This window comes from Ceratotherium simum, chromosome 1 (genome assembly GCF_057802395.1).
Source record: "Ceratotherium simum simum isolate JZ-2026a chromosome 1, ASM5780239v1, whole genome shotgun sequence".
Lineage (NCBI taxonomy): Eukaryota > Metazoa > Chordata > Mammalia > Perissodactyla > Rhinocerotidae > Ceratotherium > Ceratotherium simum.
This window is the reverse complement of record NC_141900.1, coordinates 89,549,809-89,574,680: the sequence shown is the minus strand read 5'-3', so window position 1 is coordinate 89,574,680 and position 24,872 is coordinate 89,549,809. Positions and strand designations below refer to the sequence as shown.

The 24,872-nt window shown below is 37.5% G+C and overlaps 1 protein-coding gene across 1 annotated transcript in view; it reads right to left on the bottom strand.

Annotated features, from left to right (window-relative positions):
* The window catches only part of EXOC4 (exocyst complex component 4), a 740,211-nt gene that overhangs the window by 113,905 nt on the left and 601,434 nt on the right, over positions 1-24,872 (bottom strand). Inside the window, exon 13 of the mRNA XM_004430750.3 lies at positions 24,189-24,344. Coding sequence (XP_004430807.1) covers positions 24,189-24,344 — 156 coding nt within the window. The remainder of the gene's footprint in view (positions 1-24,188; positions 24,345-24,872) is intronic.

The window sequence follows — 24,872 nt, the reverse complement described above, 5'->3', positions numbered from 1 at the left end:
CCGCGTCCCACAGGCAGCAGCTGGAGGGATGTGCAGCTATGACATACAGCTGTCTGCTGGGGCTTTGGGGGAAAAATAAATAAATAAACAAAATTATAAAAAAAAAAAAAAGAGGTAAATTATTGTGACAGAAACTACTAGTTGCTTACCCAGTATCCATTATCTCCTGCCTTCTTAGTAAAAGGACCCTGATATTGTTGGGGTCAGCAATGTGCCCAACTTAAAAACAAAATAAAATGCACAACAAACCCCACTCAATTTCCCAGCCCCTCCTGCAGATTTGATGGTCAGAGATATAAACTGAAATCAGTAGATGGGCTTCCAAGAAAGCTCTTTCAAGCAGTCTTAGTTGGCAAGGACCTCTTTTGCCTTGCCCCTTTCTGGAAGGCAGCCATGGCGAGTGAAGCTGCGGAAGCTCTTCTTCAAACATCAGGTGACCCTGAGCATGAAAATAACGCTGAGAATAATGGAGCCAAGACAGGAGGGCATGGGTGCACCGATGACATCACGGAGCTGCAATGCAGCCCCAGACAATACACTTCTGGGCTTCATGTTATGGGAGAGAAAATGAAACCCTATTTGTCTAAGCCCCTGCTATTCCAAGTTTCTGCTACTAGCAGCTAAATACAATTTCTGACACAATTATCTAATTAGCATAAGTGATGTCATCTTCAGAAAACTTTCTCTGAATTTAGACGTCCCTAAAATCGAGTTACTGGGAAAAGCAAAACAATGTTTCCTCCATGATTTGAGCCCAGCAGACAGTTATAATATCTTCCCCTTGGCTGTCACTTAGTCAAGTTGTAAATATTTAGTTTTCTTAATCTGTCCTTATATATCAACTCTCCCAGCCCCTTAATCATTTTTGATAGATATAACATAAAAAATGCCTCTGAGCTGGGTGGTTAAAAAGCAACAGGGGAGGCAAACAGCTTTGAAAAACAGGCTTGGAGCCATTTTTATGCATGTAGGTGTAACCCTGGGTAGAATGTGACAATCAAGACAAATATATTTATGTAGAAGTCTAATCTGCTTGTGCAGGGATCGTTGGGCCCTAGGCATGTCTGCGGTGCGCTGCCAGCCCGGATGCCTATCCCAATTCCCTTTGGCTCACTGAGATTTGCTTAACCTCCTCCGACGGGAGAGCAACAGACTGAGAAAAATACAAACTGCCTCATGCTGAATACATAGCAGACATCTCATTTGACAGGAATCCATAATCACCCCCTAACAACCTGGAGAGAGCACAGAAACCATGACATCGAGAATAAATGATTGACAGCTATAACCATTTCACACAAAAACCATTCCTTCGAGGATTTGTGTGTGTCAAAGCACTTGGTGGACGGTTTTTGTGTGTTACAATAACCTTAAGGGGATGGCTTTAGCTGCTTGACTACAGATTTTTTCTAAATTCTCTAATTTATTAAATAAATTATGGTATATCCACACTATAAAAATGATGCAGTCATTAGAAATTATATATTAGAAAATTCTTCATACCATAGAAAAATATTTGGTATAGCTTATTTTTAGCCATGATATGCAGCTGAGTAAAATAAGCTGTCATAAAACTGTATGCACTGTATGATTTTAAAAAAGAAAATAATTATATATCTATATGAACCAAAAAAAGACTGGATATCTATATGCCAAAATGTTAACTGTGTGACTGGATCATGCTTTGTGCTTCTCTGTATTTTCTACATTTTCTCCAAAGAACATCTTTACTTTTTAATGAAAAACAAAAATTGAAAACCCTACCTCAAATGAGAAAACCTTTCAAATGGACACATCAAGAACTACAGCCTGGAAAACTGGAGGACAAGGGTGTTACAGTTACTTGAGCCGAACAGGGAGGCCATGAGTGGTTGGTCCAAAGGCCGGTTTGGACTGCGGTTCCAGGCTTGCTCAAGAGGTCGTCAGTGTCCACTGCAGAGGGTCTCACTGCCAGAACCACTGCCACCCAGCATCTGGGCCAATACTGTTTCCTCTTTCTAGATCTGAATTTTTACTTACTCTTCATCTTTTGCTTATTATGAAAGCACATTATTTAATGAAGACATTACATATTTTGAGTGAAATGGGCAGCAGAATAATTATCTTAAGAAGGTGAAGTAACAGAAACTCAGAAGTAATAGGCATTCATTAATTGCCCAAAGATTATCTGACATAGCCAGGAACAGAAATCAGAACTCAAAACCTGTATGTTTTAGGTACTGAACCCCTCGTGAAGAGTCACCTTTATCATCAGTAAGCCAACATGCTCACGTGGAGGCCTATGACACTGAAGAAGAGTGTTCATTCAATCTGTTAAGCTTAATTTTACCACACAATTATAATATTTAAAGAGGTCTATCTGACAAGAATTCATTTAAGAGAATTTTGCCAAAGATGCTGAAAATTGTCTCCATTTAGTCTTTAAATAGTTCTGTTAGCTACTGAAATCTTAGGAAGGCAAAATAAATAAATAAATAAATAAAAAATAAAAAGTTGCATTTTCAGCAGACTAAATGCACTTATGAAAGAAACACCACAAATAGTTTCAAAATGATTAAATTTGCAGATCTGGGCTATACTTGACACATGACATATACACTTGGACTCATTCCTCTCTCTCCCTGCCTCATTCTCCAAATCTTCCACTATTGCTTCCTACCGCTGAACCTTGCTGTGAGATAACTGCCCCAGGAGCCTAGGAAACCCGGCCTGCAGGGCAGTTCCCCTGTGATCCAGAACAGAGCAGGGGAAGGGCAAGGACTGGCTCAAATGGTGAACCAACTCACACATTCTCGCATCTTGGAGGGGGCGGTGCTGTAGCCACAGTGGAACAGCCACTCTAAGTATGGGACAGTACTGCTGTCCTTGTCTGAAATGTTTCTACCAGCACCACTGTCAGGAGATTTACTCAAGGTCTTATTCACAATCATGAGCTCTTATTCAACAATGTTTCTGGCCTAGAAACTATTTTATAGCAAAAGGAGTAAGGCAGTGCCCATGCTCCTGGAATTCCCCTCTCTTGCTGCATACCCAATCCTCTAGAAGGAGCTGGCCTGATGGAAGGATGAGATGGCCTATGCAAGATTCAGCTATGGTCCAGTTGGGAGACAACACTTACAAGGCTGGAGTGCTGGAGTAAGCACTCTTACCCAGAGACCAATAAATAGTGCTTTTAATTTTTTTTCCCAATAATAAGAAAATATGGGTCTGGGAACCAAGCATTAAAAATAGGAATGGCCCCTCCTCTCATGGAGGTTCTGCTCTTGCCCCAGCAACTTTGGGCTAAGCTGGTCTAGAGGTACTCAGGCAGGAACGCTTCCACTGGAAGAAGATACAACAATGGCTGCATTAAATTGGTAGGAGAGATTGACATCTGGCTATTTTGGGCTTCTCATAATACTGAACTAACAGGCAGAGAAAGGGGTTACTTTGACGCCTGGAATGACTGACCTCAACTGCCAAGGAGGAAGCGTGTTGTTTCTATGCAATAAGGGCAGGCAGGACTACGTTGGAGTCAATGGGACCCCTCTTAGTATTTCCATGTCCATAGTAACAATAATGGAAACACCACAGCGGCCTAATAAAGGCAGAACTGCTAAGAATCAGTTCTTTCAGGAACAAAGGCTTAGTTCAACACAGACAGGTAGAGAACTCTGACCAGCTGAGGCGCTGGCAGAGGGCAGGGGCAACATGGGTGGGTGGTAGAAGAAGGAAGTGGTAAATATCACCTACTGCCTTGTGACCAGTTATAGAAATAGGCACTGCAACCAACAGCCTTGCATTTTTACGCAGATATTAATCAATGGTTTCTTTTTGTTTTCCACTTCCCCTAATATATTTTTATTGTAGTAAAATATACATAACATAAAATTGACCATTTTAACCATTTTTAAGTATACAGTTCAATGGCATTAAGTACATTCACAATGCTGTGCAACCAACATCACTATCCATTTCCAGAACTTTTCCATCATCCCAAACAGATACTCTGTAATCATTAAATAGTACTTTCCAGTCCCCTCCTCCACCCAGTCCCTGGTAACCGCTATTCTAGTTTGTGTCTACGAATTTGCCTATTCTAGATATCTCATATAAGTGCAATCATATAATATATGTCCTTTTGTGTCTGGCTTATTTTACTTAGCATAATATCTTCAAGGGTCATCCATGTTGTAGTATGTATCAGAATTTCATTCCTTTTTAAGGCTGAATAACATCTTATTGTATGTACATACACATATTGCTTATTCATTCATCTATTGATGGACATCCGGGTTGTTTCTACCTTTTGACTATTGTCAATAATGCTTCTATGAACGCTGGTGTAGAATTATTTGAGTTGCTGCTTTCAATTCTTTTGGGTATATACAGAGAAGTGGAATTGCTGGATCATATGGTCATTCTTCGTTTAACTTTTTGAGGAACTACCAAACTGTTTTCCACAACAGCTGTACCATTTTACATTCCCACTAGCAATGCACACGGGTTTGAATTTCTCCACGTCCTTGCCAAAATTTGCTATTTTCTGGTTTTTAAATTTTTATTAATTTTTTTTTTATAAGAGCAATCCTAAGGCATGTGAAGGGGTATTTCCCCCACTATTTTTTATGAGGAGCTGGTAGTGATTAACTTTCCAATTTAGTTCAGAGGTCACCAGATATGAGGAATCACATTTGACTTGCCATAGAGGACTGTGGAGATCCTAAACTTGAGATGAATACAGTGACTGATGAGACTGACTCTCCCCTGTTGGGGAGGAGGGGAGAATGCCTTCACATGACGAATAGTACCTTACATTAAGCAGAAGTATGAAGTTTTAAAATTTGGGTATAAGGGTGAGAATGGATAGAGTAACAAATGGGGTGGACTCTAAAAGTCGTAGGCCTGTTTGCCCTAAGATCCAATCCTTATCTTTCCCCTGCTGGCAGGGAAGGGAGGTGGGTGTTGACCCCTGCAGGCTATTTTCCAGGATCCCAGCTAGGTACTGACAGTGGGAAACCTTGGAGGGACACTGAGGGGCAAAGAGAAAGGAGAAGCCAGGGCATTTATCCCCTTCCCTCCCTGCCTCGAGTGATGTCTCCAGCAACAGATGCCTCTCCTCCTTGGCTCTGGCTCCTACCATGCCCCAACTTACTTTGGGTGCCTTTGTGCTCCAGTAAATGCCTCTTCCCTCTGGCATTCTAGCTACAGGGAGGTAGTGGCTTCTTGCTGTTGCTAATCTATGGATTACCTTTAATGTCCCCTGTCTGATGCTCAGATCCTCATTAACCTTTATTACCAATTCCCTACATTAAATTCTCCCTGACGTAAATACCTGAAGTGGTTTCTGTTTTCCATGTTAGACCTTGACTTATACAAGACCTAATAATGATGTTTAACTATAATCATTGCTACTGGGAATTGAGTAAATTATTTGGCTTGGAGATTAATTAGTTTTGTTGTACAGGTAGAGAAACTGAGACATGTTAAGGTGACCTGTAAAGATCACTTAGCCATTATCTGTCAGAGCCTAAATTGATGAAAATTATAAAAAGGTCAGGCCACCTACCTAGATTCCTAATAATACCAACTGATTCTTATGAGATGTGACAATGACACTTCCATTAATCACTTCTGCTTTCCACAACCGCTCAATCTCCAACCCTTTCAAAACCTTTCTAATTTGTGTCAAAAATAATGGGGGTAGTACCACTCTGATGGGCTCTTTAGTCAGGTTTTCAATAACTGTTCTTCTAAAATGATATTGGCTAAACCCTCACAAATAAGAAGTAATAAGATAGTCCAGTTATCTTGATTACGGTATTATTTTTTTCCTCCTAGAAACCACTAAAACTCATCACTAAGTCCATCCTTCAATGGTTTTCATGCATGTGCATTTCATCACACACCATCATGTGAATAGCTATTTTTCATATTTAATAAGTAATTGTTCCTCTTTAGAAATTTGTCTCCTCCTTCAATAATCACAATCAAGAATTTTTCATTTGCTTTCTTTGCCTACTGTTCTTCCACCATTTAAAAACCTGCAATGCTCCTGACTGGCTAGATGATGCTGAGTTGTCCACAATTCTGTGCAGAGGCAGAATTGGGAATGAGGTGGGGAGGGGCCTCAGGGTGTTCTTTGCAATCAAGGTGAATATGTGAACTATCAGCAACTCTCTTCTAGGTTCAGTTTGGGATTTAGAACAATATTCATCTTTTTTTTTTCTGGTTGCAGGAAAATTGTGGTTTCTGGGTTTCTTCTCACTCAGAGATGACAGCCAGAGAAATTAATCAAGACTGTCATTAAGACGGGTGGAGGGTTTGACCACCAGCTCTTCCCCTTGTTCCTTTAAATCAGTTTGCTCACTGAGACAGGCACGAAACACTAGACTCACGGATTTATGGTGTTCTGAGATTGAGAGAGATCTTGTAGTTAGTCTAAACCAGTAGTTCTCATCCTGGCTATACATTAAAAGCTTAACTAGGGTAGCATAAACAAAATATACTATGCCAAACTCTACCTGTAGAAATTCTGATTTAATGGTCATGGTGGGGCTAAGGCCAGGACATTTTTGAAAAGAACAGCTTTATTGGGATATAATTCATATACCATAAAATTCACCCATTTAATACGAGCAGTTCAATGGTTTTTAGTACAGTCACAGAGTTATGCAATCATACCACAATTTAGAACATTTTTATCACCTCAAAAAGAAACCCTGTATCCATTAGACATCACACTTATCCCCAACCCCCTCCACTAATCTACTTTCTTTTTTTTTTTTTTTTTTGTGAGGAGATCAGCCCTGTACTAACATCCGCCAATCCTCCTCTTTTTTTTTTTTGCTGAGGAAGACGGCCCTGGGCTAACATCTGTGCCCATCTTCCTCCACTTTATATGGGACGCCGCCACAGCACGGCCTGCCAAGCAGTGCGTCGGTGCGCGCCCGGGATCCGAACCAGCGAACCCCGGGCCACCGCAGCGGAGCGCGCGCACTTAACCGCTTGCGCCACCGGGCCGGCCCCCACTAATCTACTTTCTGTCTCTATGGATTTTCCTATTTTGGATGTTTATATATGATTCCTGTTCATATAAATGGAATCATACATTATGTCATCTTTTGTGACTGGCTTCCTTTACTTAACATGTTTTCAAAGGTTCATCCATGTTTAAGCATGTAGTAGTACTTCATTTCTTTTATTACCAAATAATAATCCATTGTATGGATATACCACATTTTGTTTATCCATTCACCAGTTGATGGACATTTGGGTTGTTTCCATTTTTTGGCTATTACGAATATCACTACTATGAACATTCGTGTATAAATTTTTGTGTGGATGTATGTTTTCATTTCTCTTGGGCATATACACCTAGCAGTGGAATTGCTGGGTCACATGGTAACTCTGTCTTTAACCTTTCGAGGAAATGCCAGACTATTTTCCAAAACGACTGCACCATTTTACATTTCGACAAGCAGCATATGAAGGTTTCAATTTTTCACATCCTTGCCAACACTTGTTATTATCTGTCTTTTTAAAAATTACAGTCATTCTAATGGATGTGAAATAGTATATTTCATTGTAGTTTTGATCTGTATTCCTTGATGGCTAATCATATTGAGCATCTTTTCATGTGCTTACTGACCATCCGTATATCTTCTTTAAAGAAATATCAATTCTGATCCTTTGTTCATTTTTTAATTGCATTGTCTTCTTATTGTTGAGTCACTCATTCTTTAGCAGATATTTACTAGGAATCCACCACCACCCAGGCCGTGTCCTAGTTTCTGCGGTGGGTTCAAAGCCCACTAAAATGATTTCATAATCTGCTAATAGGCCATGACCCAGAGTTTGAAAAATACTGTGTTAAAAAGTCTGCCTGGCTCTGTGAATGTGTTTCTTGACTGAGTCTCCCCAAAATGGCAAACTTTTATCAGGCATTTTATAGAGAAACTGAAGCACAGAGGACTATGTGCTCATTTGCACACTGTAGCAAAGGCAGGAACAGAGCTCGTTTCTGTTCTTAGTTTACTAATCAAGGCCACAGGCCATGCTGCCTCTCATGACTTGCAGTAGCTTTAGCATTTCCCTTTATCCAGGGCTTCAAATAGCTCCTGCCCACAAAGACATACAAAAAATGCTTCTTATCATGAAATTCAACAAATTTCAATTTGTTGAAACTCGATTCTCAAGTAGTGCTAAAGGAGGGGAGGCATACACAGATCTGTCATATCTGAGTGGAGCCCCCTAATAATAACAGGCATCTTCCTACTTTTCAAGACCAGAATGCTTGATTGATGGCCATGTGCCCAGCAGTGAGGTAAATCAACAGCCTCCTTTGGGAAAACAATGTTCCAGCTCCTTGATATGTTCATAATCTACACATGATGCAAGAGTTCATGTGGGGGCAGAGAGGAGGACAACAAACTCTTAAATTCAGCATACGTGGACTTGGAAAGGAGAAGAGAAAGACGGTGAATGAGCAAACATGAGGAATGGCTGGAGAGAAAGGGTGACTGACTGGATGTTACCTCCACTAAGGATGGACATGTTGCTTCTGCTGGGTCACAGTCATCCCTGCACATCTGGTCAGCTGGGTCCATGGGCTGGGTTTAACAGTGATGAGGAGCCTTTCCACAAGTGGCCTGATCCTCTGACCATTTAATTAGCTGCCTTCTCAGTCTTCATTTTAAATTAATTTTTTAAATGGAGGGACAATGTGGGCAGTTTTGCTTTAAGTCTGTTCTTGAGTCACAGGGTGTGTCACATATGCTTGGCTCAGAAAAACATGCTGAGAGAGCTTTTATTAAGAGAAAGGAACCATGAGAGATGTGAGAGCACTCTTTACTAAAAGGAAAAAAATCACAATACCCATCTCTTCCAGTGATTCCACTATTTCAGTCATGCTCCTAAGTCGTGCTCCAGCAGGTGAGACGTTAATAATGATAACAACTAATTGTTAAATACATAGAATGTAGAAAACTGAATTGCTTAATGCAATCACATTTTAGAAATGCTGGAATTTCTTGCTGTTTCTGAGGCTTCCTGGAGAATGAAAGCAGCTACCTGCCTACAACTTTCCTATCCTGGCCCTTCATCTGAACATGTAACAGAAAGGAAAACATTCAGGTAGGTTAACCAAAGTATTTGTAATCAACCATGATTATCTTCAAACATTTAAATTACTTTGATGTGACAGCACAAAGATTGACCCACCACCAAGTGTTTACATTAATATTAGAGAGAGAAGGAATAAAGTCACCAATGCAAATACTTTCAATTCATTTACCACCATTCTTCCTTTTCACCAAAAAGCTTTCCTTCCAATTATGCCTAAAGCAATGACTAATTGAAAGCCATCAATGAGATGGGGAGAGAAAGAGAAAGGGGGAGGGGGGAGGGAGAGAAAGAAGGAGATGGAGGAAAAGCTCTTTTTTACAGAAGAATGTCAGCTAATAAATATTTCAGACAAAGTTCATCAACAGATGCTAAAACCACTAGTTGAAAGGTTGCCAGAGAATAGGAAAATCACATGGTCTCAAGGTATCATCACATAGATTACTAACTAATCACAAAAGGAAATAAATGCACCTTTACAATGGGAAGATCCGGCAGTCACTATCTTAACCAAATGGTCAAGCTTGGCACTGCCAAGCACAGCCAGACTTTACGTAAAGCGACGCAGTAGGAGGCATAAAATATCACCTATGTGGTGTTCTTGACAGAATGTTCAATCTGGATGTAATCACAAAGAAACTGTTAGATAAATTCAGACCTCTATTTGATAACAGGGCTAGACTCTTTATCAAAGGATTCCATGTCATGAAAAATAGAGGGAGTTGATGAGACTGTGGCAGATTAGTGGAAATTAAAGAAACATAACATAATGTATAAACCATGATTGGAGCCTGGATTTAAAAAAATCTAGACGACACTTTTTTTTGGGGGGGTAATTGGGGAAATATGACTATGGACTGTATGTTGGATAAACTTTGAATGAAGGCTGATATTGTCAGGTGTGGTGTGGTAGGCAGAATAACAGCCCTTCAAAGATGTCTATATCATAATCTTGGGAATCTGTGAATATGTTACTTTACATGGCAAAAGGGATTTTGCAGATGTGATTAAGGTTAAGGACCTTGAGATAGGTAAATTATCCTAGACTATCTGGGTGGACCACATCTAATCACAATAGTCCTTAAAAATGGAGAAGCTTTCCTAGCTGTGGTCAGGGAGAGAGACGTGATGATGGAAGAAGGATCAGAGAGATGCTATGTTGCTGGCTTTGAAGATGGAGGAGGAGACCACAGACCAAGGAATGAGGTTGGCCTCTAGAAGCTGGAAATGCATTCTCCTCTAGAACCTCCAAAAAGGAATGCAACTCTGCAGACACCTTGATTTTAGTCCAATGAGACCTGTGTTGAACTTCTGTATAAATATCTACAGAACTGTAAGAAAACGAATCTGTGTTGTTTTAAGCCACTACATTTGTGGTAATTTGTTATGGCTGTGACATAAAACTACTAATATGTGTAGTAATGATATGGGTATGTAGGATAATGCCCTTGTTCTTGGGAAATGCATGCTCAAGTGTTTAAGAATAAAGGGTCATGATGTCCTTAGCCTGCTTCTGGATGGTTTGGCAAGAGGGAAGTGTATGTATATGTTTGAAGAGAGAATAGAGTGGGTATGGCAAGATGTTAACACTCAGTAAAGCTGTCAGGGTACATATGCATTCATTGGACTATCATTTCAACTTTTCTATGGGTTTAAAAATTTCCAAATTAAAAAAAATTTTAAGTTCAGGGAAAAAATAAGAAGTGAGAAATAGACAATTGCTGTGCTTTTCAAAATCAGTATCTCCCCACTACCCCTGCCCAAAATAGTTCCTAAGACAGCAATCTCCTAGGAATCACTTCCTAGATGGATCCCTTGACAGCGCTCTTTAAGTTTCTTCCCAATGGGCTGAGTTTCTGGAAATGAAGGCTTTGTACAAGGTATAATATAACATGTATGATTAGTATTTAATGCATCAAATTAAAAACTTAAACAATACTACTAAAGCAATCAGAACTCTTGCAAACAGTTTCTGCCATTCTCATTTCAGATCCAGAGAGAGAAAATTTAGAATGACAGAGAATTAAGTTTTGACATGTTTAATCCACATAGGCATAAATGCATAATTTCTTCTGTCAGTCCATCTTTCTATCCTTGTATAGGAATTTTGGAGTAGTTCATGTATTGTGTTCTTATGGGTAAGCACAGAGAAACTATTATGCTCAAGTAAGTTTCTTCTAGAAAAAAAGGCTAGAGCTACCAAGGTGATGGCAGGGCACAGGTTTAGAAACTAAATTGCAGGCAACAATTTGCTAAAGGCAGTTTCACCTCCATGCAGGTTCCTTGTCTAAAAGAAAGACAAAAGCATCACACTTTTTTATCACAAAGCCTATAGAGGCTAGGCTGGTAGCAAAACACCAGGGTTCAAACAGTGAGTCTCTAATTAGGGGCCAAGATTTTTTTTTTAACAGGATAATACCTCTTAATAAGCCAAGATAAGAAATAACATACTCCAAACCAATGATAGATTAATCACTGTATTGTTCTAGGCTAAGGGGAGATGAAAGAAATAAAGTCCAAATTTAGTGAAAGTCCCTTGTTGCCAGAGCATGCTGCTAGGGAACGAAGATGCTGGTGTTGGCGGGCAAGATAATCTCCTTCATGGGGTTGGTGCATGGTTTCCACTATTGATGGTGAAGAGTCGCCTTACCATGGCAGGAGCTAATGCCCAAGGTCTTCAAAGAGCTATTTAGATCAGCCAAGAGTAGGGGCCAAGATTTTAATCACAAGTCAACATAAGTGACTGTGAAATAAGTCCAAATATATTATGGGAGAATCATTATGTAACCAAAAAAACAAAACAAAAAACCTGTTCCTATTTGACTCAGAACTGCATAAGTCATATGACAAGAAATTCTTTAAACTTTCTCTATAAGTATAGTTTTAATTTAAGCTGCCATTTTTCTCCTTGAGTGGCATAATTTTTGTTGTTCCGCCCATATTACTAACAATATATTCTATAAATTAAACAGTTAGCTTTTTTATTTCTGACTAATTTCCAACTGCTAATGTAAAATTACAGCTCAGATTTTAGGTAGAAAGCCAAGTATTTGCACCCTGCTATGGACTGAAACGTATTCCCTCCCACCCCGCCACTCATATGTTGAGGCCCTAAATCTCAAAGTGATGGTATTTAGAGATGCGATCTTTGGAGGTAATTAGGTCACGAAAGTGGAGCCCTCATGATGAGATTAGTACCCTTATAAGAAGAGACATGAGAGACATCTCTCTTTCTCTCTCTGACATGTGAGGACACAGCAAGAAAATGGGTCTCTGCAAGCCAGGAAAAAAAAATACCCATAAATGTAAACATACCAGAAATAGAACTAAGCATACTAAAGCTAGTAGCTAAAAAATAGTAAAATTATATTCAAAATTCTACAAAATGGATAGAATGTACTAAGAATACTGATTATACAAAGGGCTCCAATCTAAAGTGTAAATACACAACATAAAAACACAATTTTACTGGACATTAAACATGACCTAACATACTAGTCAAAACACACACATGCATACACACACACACTAAAAAACCAGCCTCTAAGTTCTAGAATCAAAGGTTGTCATTTACAGATGAGGGATAGAGGTACAGAGGAGTGAAGGGACCTGGCTAAAGACACACAGAGAATGAGGGGCAGTTGGGGCAGGAACCCAAGGCTGAGCCTCAGGGCTTTCTCTACATTCTGTACCCCCTTTTTTGGTACCAAGTAGGTGAGTACACTGATGTATCAGTGGGTAAAGACAGTGAAAAATGCCATGAAAACTGATACTAGGTAATGACAGGCAAAGAGCTAATTGTGAAACAGCACATTATTTTCAGGCTGATGGCACCTGCTCAGGGTTCTGATATAGACTCAACTTGGAATCAAGTTGCATTGAAACGCTCTGTTAGCTTGGAGCATGAATGCATCTTTCTTTAGCCAAGCCACTCAAATAAGCCTGGCTACTAACTTTTCTTTGTAGGATGTTGTCAAGCAACACTGGATATAAATAATAAGGTACAAGTTTTTTTCCATAGGAGCTGGGACTTCCAGAGGTATGCAGGAAGGAGCCAGGAGCCAGGAGCTTTCTGCCAGGAGCCACTATAAGTTATGCATTTATACAAATAGCAATAGTTTTCTATAAAGAACACCTCTTAAGCTTCAAAATAGATTATCAATATATAGGATTAAAATAACCAATAAGTACTTAGAAGTTGAACATACACTTTAGTTTTTCAACTACCGAGAATGATTACTTATTTAAATGTCAAAATTCATGTAGCATTGAACTTCCTCGTCTGAGTACTCCAGCTTGTTGACCATTCTGATTATTTCTCAAATTGTCATACAATTTCCTTTCGAAGAATCTAAATCTGTTCAGAGGAGAGACACTAAACAATTGATCTCAAAACAAAGGCAATGATTCCAAAACTAAGCAACTATGTGTCATGTCTTCAAGGTAGTTCTTTTGGAACAGAGAGAGGGGAAGGATTGAGGAATAGGTGGGGAGATGGAGGTCTTAGGAGGAACATAAAGAAAGAGATGGGAACCTCTGGGGCAAAGTAAAATACTATAGAGAAGAGTAAATGCTTTGCATAAAATTGGCAGAAAAGTGAAGATGGCTTAAGATTTAAGACTTTTTTTCAGGGATAACATAATGTTAGAATCACAATGTATTTGTGGAGAATTATTGAACTGGCAGTGAACAGTAACAGAGTTTGAGGATGTGTGGAAATTTTTTTTAAGCAAATAAAAATTTAAAACCTAAGTAATAATAATTACCCATGGTTCCACCACCTATAATGATGAGCAGTGATTCCCTGTCCTACCCCTCCGCATCTTTAGACTTGTGCCCCAGAAAGAAGCACCTATAACTTTAAAAAAAAAACTATTTCTGTTTCTAATTCTTCCAGGGTTATATCCACGTCTCTACATAATCTGTGGAAACTGCTACTTGTTGATGTATTAATTGTCGACACTTTATTGTGACATCCTGCGCGATGGATGGGTAAGGAATTAGCTTACATATGTCTCCTCTTCCCATCCCCAGTTATACCCATTTCTCCTTCCTAATGTAGTTATATTGTTATTTTTAGTTTTTCTATTGGTCTCTCTTTCTTTTTTTTTGGTGAGGAAGATTGGCCCTGAGCTAACATCTGTGCCAATCTTCCTCTATGTTGTATGTGGGATGCCGCCACAGCATGGCTTGATGAGTGGTGTATAGGTCCGCGCCTGGAATCCGAACCTGTGAACCCCGGGCGGCTGAAGTGGAGCGCACAAACTTAACCACTAAGCCACCAGGCCGGCCCCTGGGCTCTTTTTTATATATTTACACATATCTTTCCCTCTAGCAGTAGCACTCACCACACTATAAACTGCTTATTTGTCTGACTTCCTCCCAGATGTGAGCTCCTAACCTAGGAGGGAAGCAGGGTAGGGTGCAGAAGGGGAGAGGGTTTCAGGGAGGAGACGCTGGAAGAGTTGATGTCTGAGCTGTATCTTGAAAGCTGAACTGGGCAGGTACAGGAGGCAGGGGTGGAACGAGCAGAGGGCATTCCAAGAAGGAGAATGGGCACGGCAAAGACAGAGGTAGGAAAGAGCGTGGTGGATTGGGAACCTGAAGAAGCTCAATAGGGGAAGAAAGATTGGGTGAGAGGGCAAGTGGTCCTTCATCATTTGGCAGGGAATTTAAGCCTGCAGCAGAGAACAGCCATTAGTAGAGACAGACTGGAGAAAGATGACAGCAGGCACAGGCCTCTTCAGCTGTGATTTTGGACTGTTGCACTGCTTGCCCCTGTCTTAGGAACACCTCTTCCTGCTGCTACCCAGGCTAGATAACAAGTATCCTACCTGCCACCACTATGGCACAGGCCATCATTCTCAGCCTCCCTTTCTGAAGGGCTGAGAGGGACTAAATTAGACGAATTAAGACTTTTTTAATTAAGATTCCAAATGAGATAAAGAGGAATGGTATTAAATGTACAGCTAAATGAAAAAAATTAAATAATTCCATGATCTGAAATTAAAAAAATAAAATGTAGAAAACACTATATTAACGACTTTTTTATGATAGTAACAGATAACTATAATCCTCAAATAACTGTCTACATAGACTAGCATTTGTGCAATGTATAGGGGAGATTTAGGAATTTTTTTCTTTTCACTTACTGCCAATCTTATGCTAACAAGAGTCATATCATTTTGATATAATAACAAAGTGCCTAATTCAATCATCTTGAACATTAATTGGTATGTTTGTAGCTGAGTCTCCAGTTAATTACCTGTCCTTTTTGTTTAATTTTGAGATTTAAGTCTGCTTCGCATCCAGTCTTGCTTGGCAGTGTCCTACATCCATCTATGACCTTCATCTTATTTAATTGAGGGGGAAAATAACATTTTAGGAAAGCATTTTCTACTCTTGTACTTATTTAATATATTCATGTTTTCTGATTCATCTTTCCTTGTATAATTATATATTTAAAGTCATATTAAGCATGCAGAGATAGGGAAATAAACATCTCCATTCTAATGAACGTTTTGTTCAAGCTAGCTAAAATCTATTTCCTGCATCAGGTCTTTTACTTGCTCCTTCAAATTTATCTAAAGATTCTCTAACAGCTGTAGTTATCTGGAACCTTTTAACAGCTATTACTTATATTATTTTGAGAATTTTTTAAATTTCCAAGTGAAATTTTTATGAAAATTATTTATGCTCTACTTTATCCATTCTATGTCCACATCTGAATACATTCCTAGGCCTAGTAGATTTCTGTTTCTCTTAAATGTCTAATCTGAGCTGGATGCAGAAACTGAAGAGATGTAAAGACCCACCAAAGGCAAAAACAAAACAAAACAAAACAGACTAGTCAATGGCAGTGCTGAGGACTAGGACTCAGGCCTGCGAGCTTCTAGAAGGAACAAGTTACTATACATGTAACTTTTAGGGAGGCCACTGTAATTTCTTCCAATTACAGCTTTTGGCTCATCATTCTTTACATTTTATTCTTTTTATTTGAAGAGTGGCTGATCCTTCCAATTTTTTATTCAGTTTCATTCATTCAACATTGATTGAGGACCTATGATGTACTATTAGGGTTTCATGGAAGGTAAAAATGCAAACCTGCTTTCTGCTTTTATTCTGACTCTTTTTTTTCATTAAACATTTAATATAGAACTCATGCCAAAATCTTAGGAATCACCTTGCTCTTTGAAAATAATATTTTGCTGGTCTTTAATCACATTGAGTTCACAATTTCATAAAACAACAAAAGTCTTAATAAAGTCTTTAATAAACATATCACTCATTTGATTTGCCAAACAAAATTAAAAAGTTATCTTGTAAACAACTCAACTAAAATAGCTAAAAAAGTCCTTTACTCTCTCTTTCCCACTCAGTATTGCATCATGCATTATCTGAAATCTACGTAATTTGTTTTATATTATTTTAATATTTTCATCCCCTTTGTGTCTTCTTTCTTTTTACAACATGGTTATTCTTCTTTTTTCTTTTCTTTGATTAGACAAACTCAGATGAAAGATAAGACAATCAGTTTTAAAGTACCTACATTCCTGGTTTCAATATATTGTCCCTGCCCATATAGCTGGATGTTTTGTTAACAACCTGTTATTGAAAGGGAAAGAATCTACAACAATATTATACATTAGATATAATACAATGAATATCAATAATAAGGAACAAAATCTAGAGTAAAAACACCTATATGATAAATGTTTGTGACATTAGCATAAAACGATTAGAATATCAGTCAAGATTATGATGATCAATGAAAACGAAGGAATAACTCAAGTGTCCCAAAATACAAAGCCCTGATCCATTTTTAGGCTGGTTGATCACAGTATGGTAGCTCTGGGAGCCAGACTACCTGGGCTCAAATTCTAGCTCTGTCACTTAGTGGCTCTGTGAATTTGGGGAAGTTACTTAACCTCTCTGCACCTCAGTTTCCTCAACTGTTGAACAATAGTACTTGAAAACTCATAATGTTGCTGTACAGACCCGGCACTGTCAACTCTGATTGTTGTGATTGCTGAAATAGATTACATAATCTTTCCAGAAACTTAATTCTTTATCATTCATCTTTCTGCCTGCTAGAGTTGAAGACTAATTTGTGGGTTTTATAGATTCTTAGACTTTTATCACCTGAAAACTCTGGTCCTGGTCCCACCAATCATATTTATCCACTTAAAGATTTTCAAACCTGGTTCTAGAGAAATGATTCCTATTCTCTGAATTCTGGTGCCTTGAGTGAAATGGGGGTAACAGATTTGGGGGTACAGTCTTTCTAATATACACGGCCTTCTCAACTCCTGGACAACCCCTCCCCACCCCCTTTACTTCTCCCAACAGCTTACTCCTTCTGTTCATTATGCCTCCAGAAAGCAGGACAGCTTTTATCAGTGGATATTCATTCATCTCAAAAGGATAAATATATACATATATATGACAGGTGCAAAGACAATGGGCTAGAAAGCCTGCTTTCAACTTCTTTGGGAACGAAAGGATATTTGCTATTTTTCTTTTTTCTATTAAAGCTCTGGCTTGACCTATTCTTTTTCTCTATTCAGAGTTAAGCCTGGAAATAATACATTTTATTTTTTAGTTAAAAAACAAAGATAGGAAAGGGCCTCGTTCAGTAATGAAGGGACTATAACCTTTATTCAAGGCAAAGGGCACTGGATTCTATATTCATCTGTGAACCAAATAGCCCTCCAAGCTTTAAAAACTAATTATAGGAGGAGAGTGTGACTTTTCAGTCTTTTTGGCTTATGCCATGCTCTATGGTACTCTAATGTGCTATATCAAGGCTCTCGGTCAACTCTACCACATTGGAATATCAATGAAGAGTGTTCTCTCCTACTTGCTGTGGCTTTCAACTTCTAATCAGGATAGAGAACATGACAGATTAAGAGGAAAGAATCACATACAAAACAAAACAGACCGAAAAATTATTTTTTTTCTGTTAAATCAAATCTAATTTGTTTTCAAACCCTGTCTACATCCAAAAATATGGACAAATCTCTTAGGCATAATGTTCAGCAAAAGCAACCAGACACTATGATTAAATTTATATAAAATTTGAGGACAGGGAAAACTAAACTGTGGTGATAAAAGTCAGAACAGTGGTTACCTTGAGGACAGGCCTTCTGAGTGCTAGAAAAGTTCTACATTTTGATCTGGGAAGCAGTTACATGGGTATAATCACATATAATATTTCACTGAGTTACACACCTAAGATTATACTTCACTTTATACATAACTCACAAAAAAATTTAAAAATCTATGTATAATCTCTTTTGCCTTCAAATTTAAGATAGAAGGCGATATAATTCAGTGAGCAAAACAAGAGTAAAGAAAGCCAGAACCTTAATTCTAGCTCTTCTAAATTGGAAGCATGAGGTGGTATACAGAGGTTCATCTCTTTGGATCAGCATTCTCTTTTCTGGAATACGGCTAGAAACTCTTTCTTTCAACTCTAAGATATTGAAGATAATTAATAAGACTAATTGAAAATCTCTTTGCAAGCATAAAATACAATTAAGGAGTTACATAATAAGCTGAGGAACATAAGAAAAAAGACTTATATTCATTTAAAGTAACCTGAAAAGTAGGGGAAAAAATAATGTATCCTCCAGAAGTTGCTTCTAATACAACTATTAAGGTTATAGATATGATTAAAGGAGTACACTTAAAGAGGAGTAGGAATATGCTTACCAAGACCTCTTAAAGATCTGGCAGCAGGAAAATATGATGGTAATACTGAGAAAAAACAGATTCTTGTGGCCTGACCTGTCTTAAGGTCAATTTGATTATTAATAGTTGGGGCTCTAATTAATTGATGTCTCAATTATTCTTTACCTCTCTTGATAGAAAAAACTCATGAGGCTACTCTATGCTACTATTGTCATAACAACATGATCTAAATTAAGAGGAAGTATAGAAAACATGGATAGGAAATAAAAATTTAAGATTTTATAATTTATTTCAGATGCTGGGGAAAAATATATTCATCACAATAAAGGTTTTAGAGAAAAACATCTATGTGACTTTGGTATAAGCCAGAATTTCTAAATAGGATACAAAATGTCCCATCCATAAAAAACAATAAATTGGACTTATTAAAATTTAAATACTCTGTTTACTCAAAGACCCCAGTAAGAGAGTAAAAAGGCAACCTATAGAGTAGAAGAAGATGATATTATCAATCAATCAATAGATCTATAACAAAGGAGTTACAATCAGGTATATAAAGAATTCCTACAAATCAGTAAGGAAAAGACAGACAACCAAATTAAAAATAGATTTGAACAAATATGTTATGAAAAAATATTCAAATGGCCAATAAATACATAAAAATACATTAAAAGGTGCTCAACTTCATTAGTCGTGAGAGAAATACTTATTAAACCACAATAAGATACCTCTACAATCCTACTAGAAGGGTAAGATTAAAAAGATGAAAAATATCAAGAGTTGATGAGACATGGAGCAACTAGAACTCTTATACACTGCTATGAGAGTGTAAATTCTTACTACTCCTTTTGAAAACTATTTGGCAGTGTGTACTAAAACTGAATATATGCATATCCTATGACACAGCAATTCTACTCCTAGAATATAACCAATAGAAATATATACATATGGTTATCAGATATAGTAGAATATTCATAGCAGCACTCTTTGAAATAGTTCCAAACTAGAAATTACCCAGGTGCCCATCAGCAATAGAATGAATGAATATATGTGCATACATATATATATATACACACACATAAACAAACATAGACACACATAATAAAATATAAAAAAAAACTGTGGTGTCTTCACACAACGGAATATGATACAGATTATAGAGTAATGAGAACTTATACACAACAATATGAATGAATCTCACCAACAAAATGTGGAACAAATGAAGCTAGTCATAAAAGAAAAGATGACTGCATGATTTCACTTATAGAGAATCCAAAGACAAATTAAGCTAATCTATGTCCCTAGAAGTCAGATAAGGGTAACTTTTGGAGAGGCAAGTAGTGATTGGAAGGAAGCATATGAAGGCTCCTTTTTGCTATGTTCTGGTTCTTGTTGCTATTGTTTTGTTTCTTGATCTGGGTACTGATTACACAAGTGAAAAGTGTAAAAGTTTACCAAGCTGTGCCTTTGATACATCCACTTCTCTGTAAATATATATAATACTTTATTAAAGAGTTGTATATATACATATATTTTCAATGAAAAGTAAACTGTAGGTAATGTAAGCAGAGAAATGGAAACTCTAAGAAAGAATCATGAGGAAATGCTAAAAATCAAAAACACTATAACAGAAATGAAGACCGCCTTTGATGGGCTTATCAATAGACTGGGCATAACCAAGGAAAGCATCAGTGAGCTTGAAGAAATGTCAATAGAAATGTCCAAAATTGAAATCCAAAGACAAAAAGAATGAAAAGACAGAATAGAACACCCAAAAACTATAGAACAATTACAAAAGGTGTAACATAAGTGTAATGAGAATACCAGAAGGAGAAGGAAGAGAACAAAGAACAGAAGAAATATGTGAAGCAATAATGACTGAGAATTTCCCCAAACCAATGACAGACATCAAACCACAGATCCAGGAAGCTCAGAGAATACTAAGCATGAAAAACACCAAAAAAACCCTATGCCTAGGCATGTAATGTTCAAACAGCACACAATCAAAAACAAAGGAAAAAATCTTGAAAGAAGCCAGAGGAAAAAATTACCTTATCTATAGAAGAATACAGATAAGAATTACATTGGACTTCTCTTCAAAAACTATGGAAGCAAGAATAGTGGAGTCAAATGTTTAAAGTGTTAAAAGAAAAGAATCACCAACCTAGAATTCTGTACTCTGTGAAATTATTCTTCAAAAGTGAAGGAAAAATAAAGACTTTCTCCAACAAACAAAAATTGAGGGAAGTTGTCATGAGTAGACCTGTCTTACAAGCAATGTTAAAAGTTGTTGTTTAGGGAGAAAGAAAATGATATAGGTCAGAAACTTGGAGCAACATTAAGAAAGGAAGAGCATTCGAGAAGGAATTAACGAAGGAAAATAAAACCTTTTATTTCTCTTATTCTTATTTGATCTAACAAATAACACTTTGTTCAAAATAGCAACATTATATGCAGAGATTATAGCTTATGGATAAATGAAATGAATGATAGCAATGTTATAAGGATGGGAGGGAGGAATCAGGAATACTTTGTTACAAGGTACTTGCACAACCTGTGTAGTTGTATAGTGTTATTTGAAAGTAGACTTGCATTAGTTATGAACGTATACTGCAAACTCTAGGGCAATCACTAAAAAAAAGTAAAAAAAAAAAACAACGAAGTACAATTTATACACTAAGAGAAGAGAAAAAGTGGAATCATACAAAAGAATTAAAACCAGAAGGCAGAAAAGCATGATCCATAAAAGAAAAAAAAATTGGTTCATTAAACTTTATTAAAATTAGACTTCATTAAAATTAAAAACGTCTGCTCTACAAAAGACACTGTGAAGAGGATGAAAGGACAAGGCACAGACTGGGAGAAAATCTTAGCAAAACACGTATCAGATAAAGGACTGTATCCAAAGTACACAAAAGATATTGTTAAAACTCAGCAATAAGAAAACATACAACACAATTAAAAAATGGGCAAAAGATCTGAACAGATATTTCACCAAAAATATAGATAGAGATATCAAATAAGCATATGAAAAGATGCTCAACATCCTATGTCATTAGGGAAATACAAATTAAAACAATGAGATATCACTACACACCTATAAGAATGTGTCAAATCCAAAACACTGACAACACCAAATGCTAGTGAGGATGTGGAGCAACAGAAACTCTCCTTTATTGCTGGTGGGAATGCAAAATGGCACAGCCATCTTGGAAGACAGTTTGGCAATTTCTTACAAAACTAAACATACTCTTACCATATGATCTAGCAATCGCATTCCTTGGTATTTACTCAAATGAGTTGAAAACTTACATCCACACAAAAACCTGCACTTGAATGTTTATAGCAGCTTTATTTATAATTGCTAAAACTTGGAAGCAACCAAGATGTCCTTCAAGAGGTGAAAGGATAAACAAACTGTGGTACACCAACACAATGGAATATTATTCAGCGATTAAAAAAAAAAAGAGCTATCAAGCCACACAAAGACATGGAGGAAACTTAAGTGCCTATTGCTAAGCAAAAGAAGCCAATCTGAAAAGGCTACATACTATGTGATTTCAACTACATGACATTCTGGAAAAGGTAAAACTATGGAGACAGTAAAAAAAAATCAGTGGTTTCCAGGGGTTCAGTGAGAGGAAGAGAGGGATGAATAGGAGGAGCACAGAGGATTTTTAGGGCAGTGAAACTATTATTCTGAATGATACTGTAATGGTGTATATGTTCATTGTATATTTGTCAAAACCCATAGAATGTACAACACAGAGAGTGAACCATAATGTAAACTATAGACTTTAGTTAATAATAATATCATTATTAGCTCACCAATTTTAACAAAGCTACCACATTAATACAAGATGTTAAAAATAGAGGGAATTGTGGGAGTGGGGGAGCGGATATATGGGAACTCTGTACTTTTCCCTCAATATTTTTTTTTTTGGTGAGGAGATCAGCCTTGTGCTAACATCTGCCAATCCTCCCCCTTTTTTGCTGAAGAAGACTGGCCCTAGGCCAACATCCGTGCCCGTCTTCCTCCACTTTATATGGGACTCCGCCACAGCATGGCCTGCCAAGCAGCGCATCGGTGCGCGCCCAGGATCCTAACTGGCGGACCCCGGGCTGCCGCAGCGGAGTGCGCCCACCTAACCGCTTGCGCCACTGGGCCAGCCCCTCAATATTTTTTATAAACCTAAAACTGCTCCCCCCCAAAATAAAGTCTATTAATTTTAAAAAAAGTAAACTATATATACAGTTTTCTTATATCAATGTAACTAGTTGACAAGTTTTTCTGAGATAATGAAGAGAATAAATAGGAAGATTTTAGGTTAAATTGCAGGTGAATTTTTGAGTCTCATAATTTTGAGAAAGTTTTGAATGGCACAATAGCAAATTTTCATAAAATGTTGGTAAAAATATGGCCCTATAGTGTATGAATACAGTTAACTTTGTGAGCAGTAAAGACCTATTTATCTACAGTTGTAACCTACATTCTGAGAAAGAGATGAGTCCACAGTTCTATGATGAATTAAAAGTAAAATATTGGCCATTACTTCTTTTATTCTTCTTCTGGTCTTTGCTTCTTTAAAGTGCTTTTATTTTATTTTATTTTTACTATGTATTCATTCCCTTGGATAGCCAAAAGACAGTAAGAATAAACCTAATTTTAATGGGACAAAGTATTACCTCCATTTTTTTCTTACTTTACACAGCTCTAAAATGACAGAGGTGAAAATATTTTACTGTGGCAAACCAGCCGTGTGAAAATGAGTCACTTGACCAAATTAGGCCATATTTTCACGGCTAAGTAAATCATTTAAATTATAGAAAGGTAAATGTTGAGTGGTAAAGTTGAAAGAGAGACCTTACTTTGTCAAAACAAGTAGGAAACAATCAGTTGGACTTTATGGAAATACAAATGTGCTTCCCATGTTTCTTCATATATATTGTACTATTTCTAACAGTTCGATGAACTGAAGAACATGCTAAGAACAATTGTAACATACTCTGTGTGGGCAGGAACTTTATCTTATTAACTGTCACGTTTCCAAGGTCTGGCTCATAATAAGGTCATTTGCTGTATTAAATAAATGAATGAATAAACTATATTTTTCCCCTAAGAGGAGAAAATGACCTACAAATCAAAAGATACTTGAACTCAATTTAGCCATGCTCCAAATTCGATCCACATTAATTCCTTCCTTCTCAAGTTTTGAGCATAAGGCATACTTGCCTGGGAAATGAGGTGCAGCAGGATAACAACAGATTTTACTAAGTTCAGTTAATTGCTGCTTGATATTTAGAACTGGCCAAAATTTCATGTAAGAAAGAATTAGCTAAACAGATGTTTTTCCTCCCTATGTTTAGTACGACTTAGGAAATAGACCTTTTACCTTATGAAATCTTCTTCCTCTTCTCGCTTTGGCCTTAGCTGTTTGGGTTGAGCCATATTAATCCAGTTTGGTAGAGATTTCAAGAGCCTGCTGATATCATCATCTTTTGCCCAAGATGCACTGATGACAAGTTTTTCTTCCGACTGGACAATGGCCCTAAACACAACCAACAGAAAAGAAGACACTTCAGCACATCGCCTAGTACCCAGTTAGTATTTTCATCTACCTTTGCTGCAGAACAAAGATATCACACCCATCTCTCTTAACATAATCCGTTATCTGAGCTGGAGGCAGTGATATCCATTAATAGGTCATATTACTGGGAAACATCATTTCTAGATTTCATTCCTAGTTTCTTCATTGTTGAGTAATCATGAAAGCTGTTAATCTAATTCATCCCCGTTATCATAGTTAATCCCATAGGATCAATAAAAGTGTATGGTAGGTTTTTGAGGGATCTTTCAAGAAAGATGCTGAACAAATAAAAAGTGGGGTAACCATATAAAAGAATGCTATTAAACGACAACATAAATGGTATCTGAAAGGTGACAGAAGTGTTGCAAAATGTTGTTCTCTGACTTCTTTGTTTAAACTGCCAATTAGTTCTACTTGAAGGTATTTTTTGAACTATGGACACCCCTCTATTCAAAGCAAATCTATCATCACAGAGAAACCTTCTGCCCC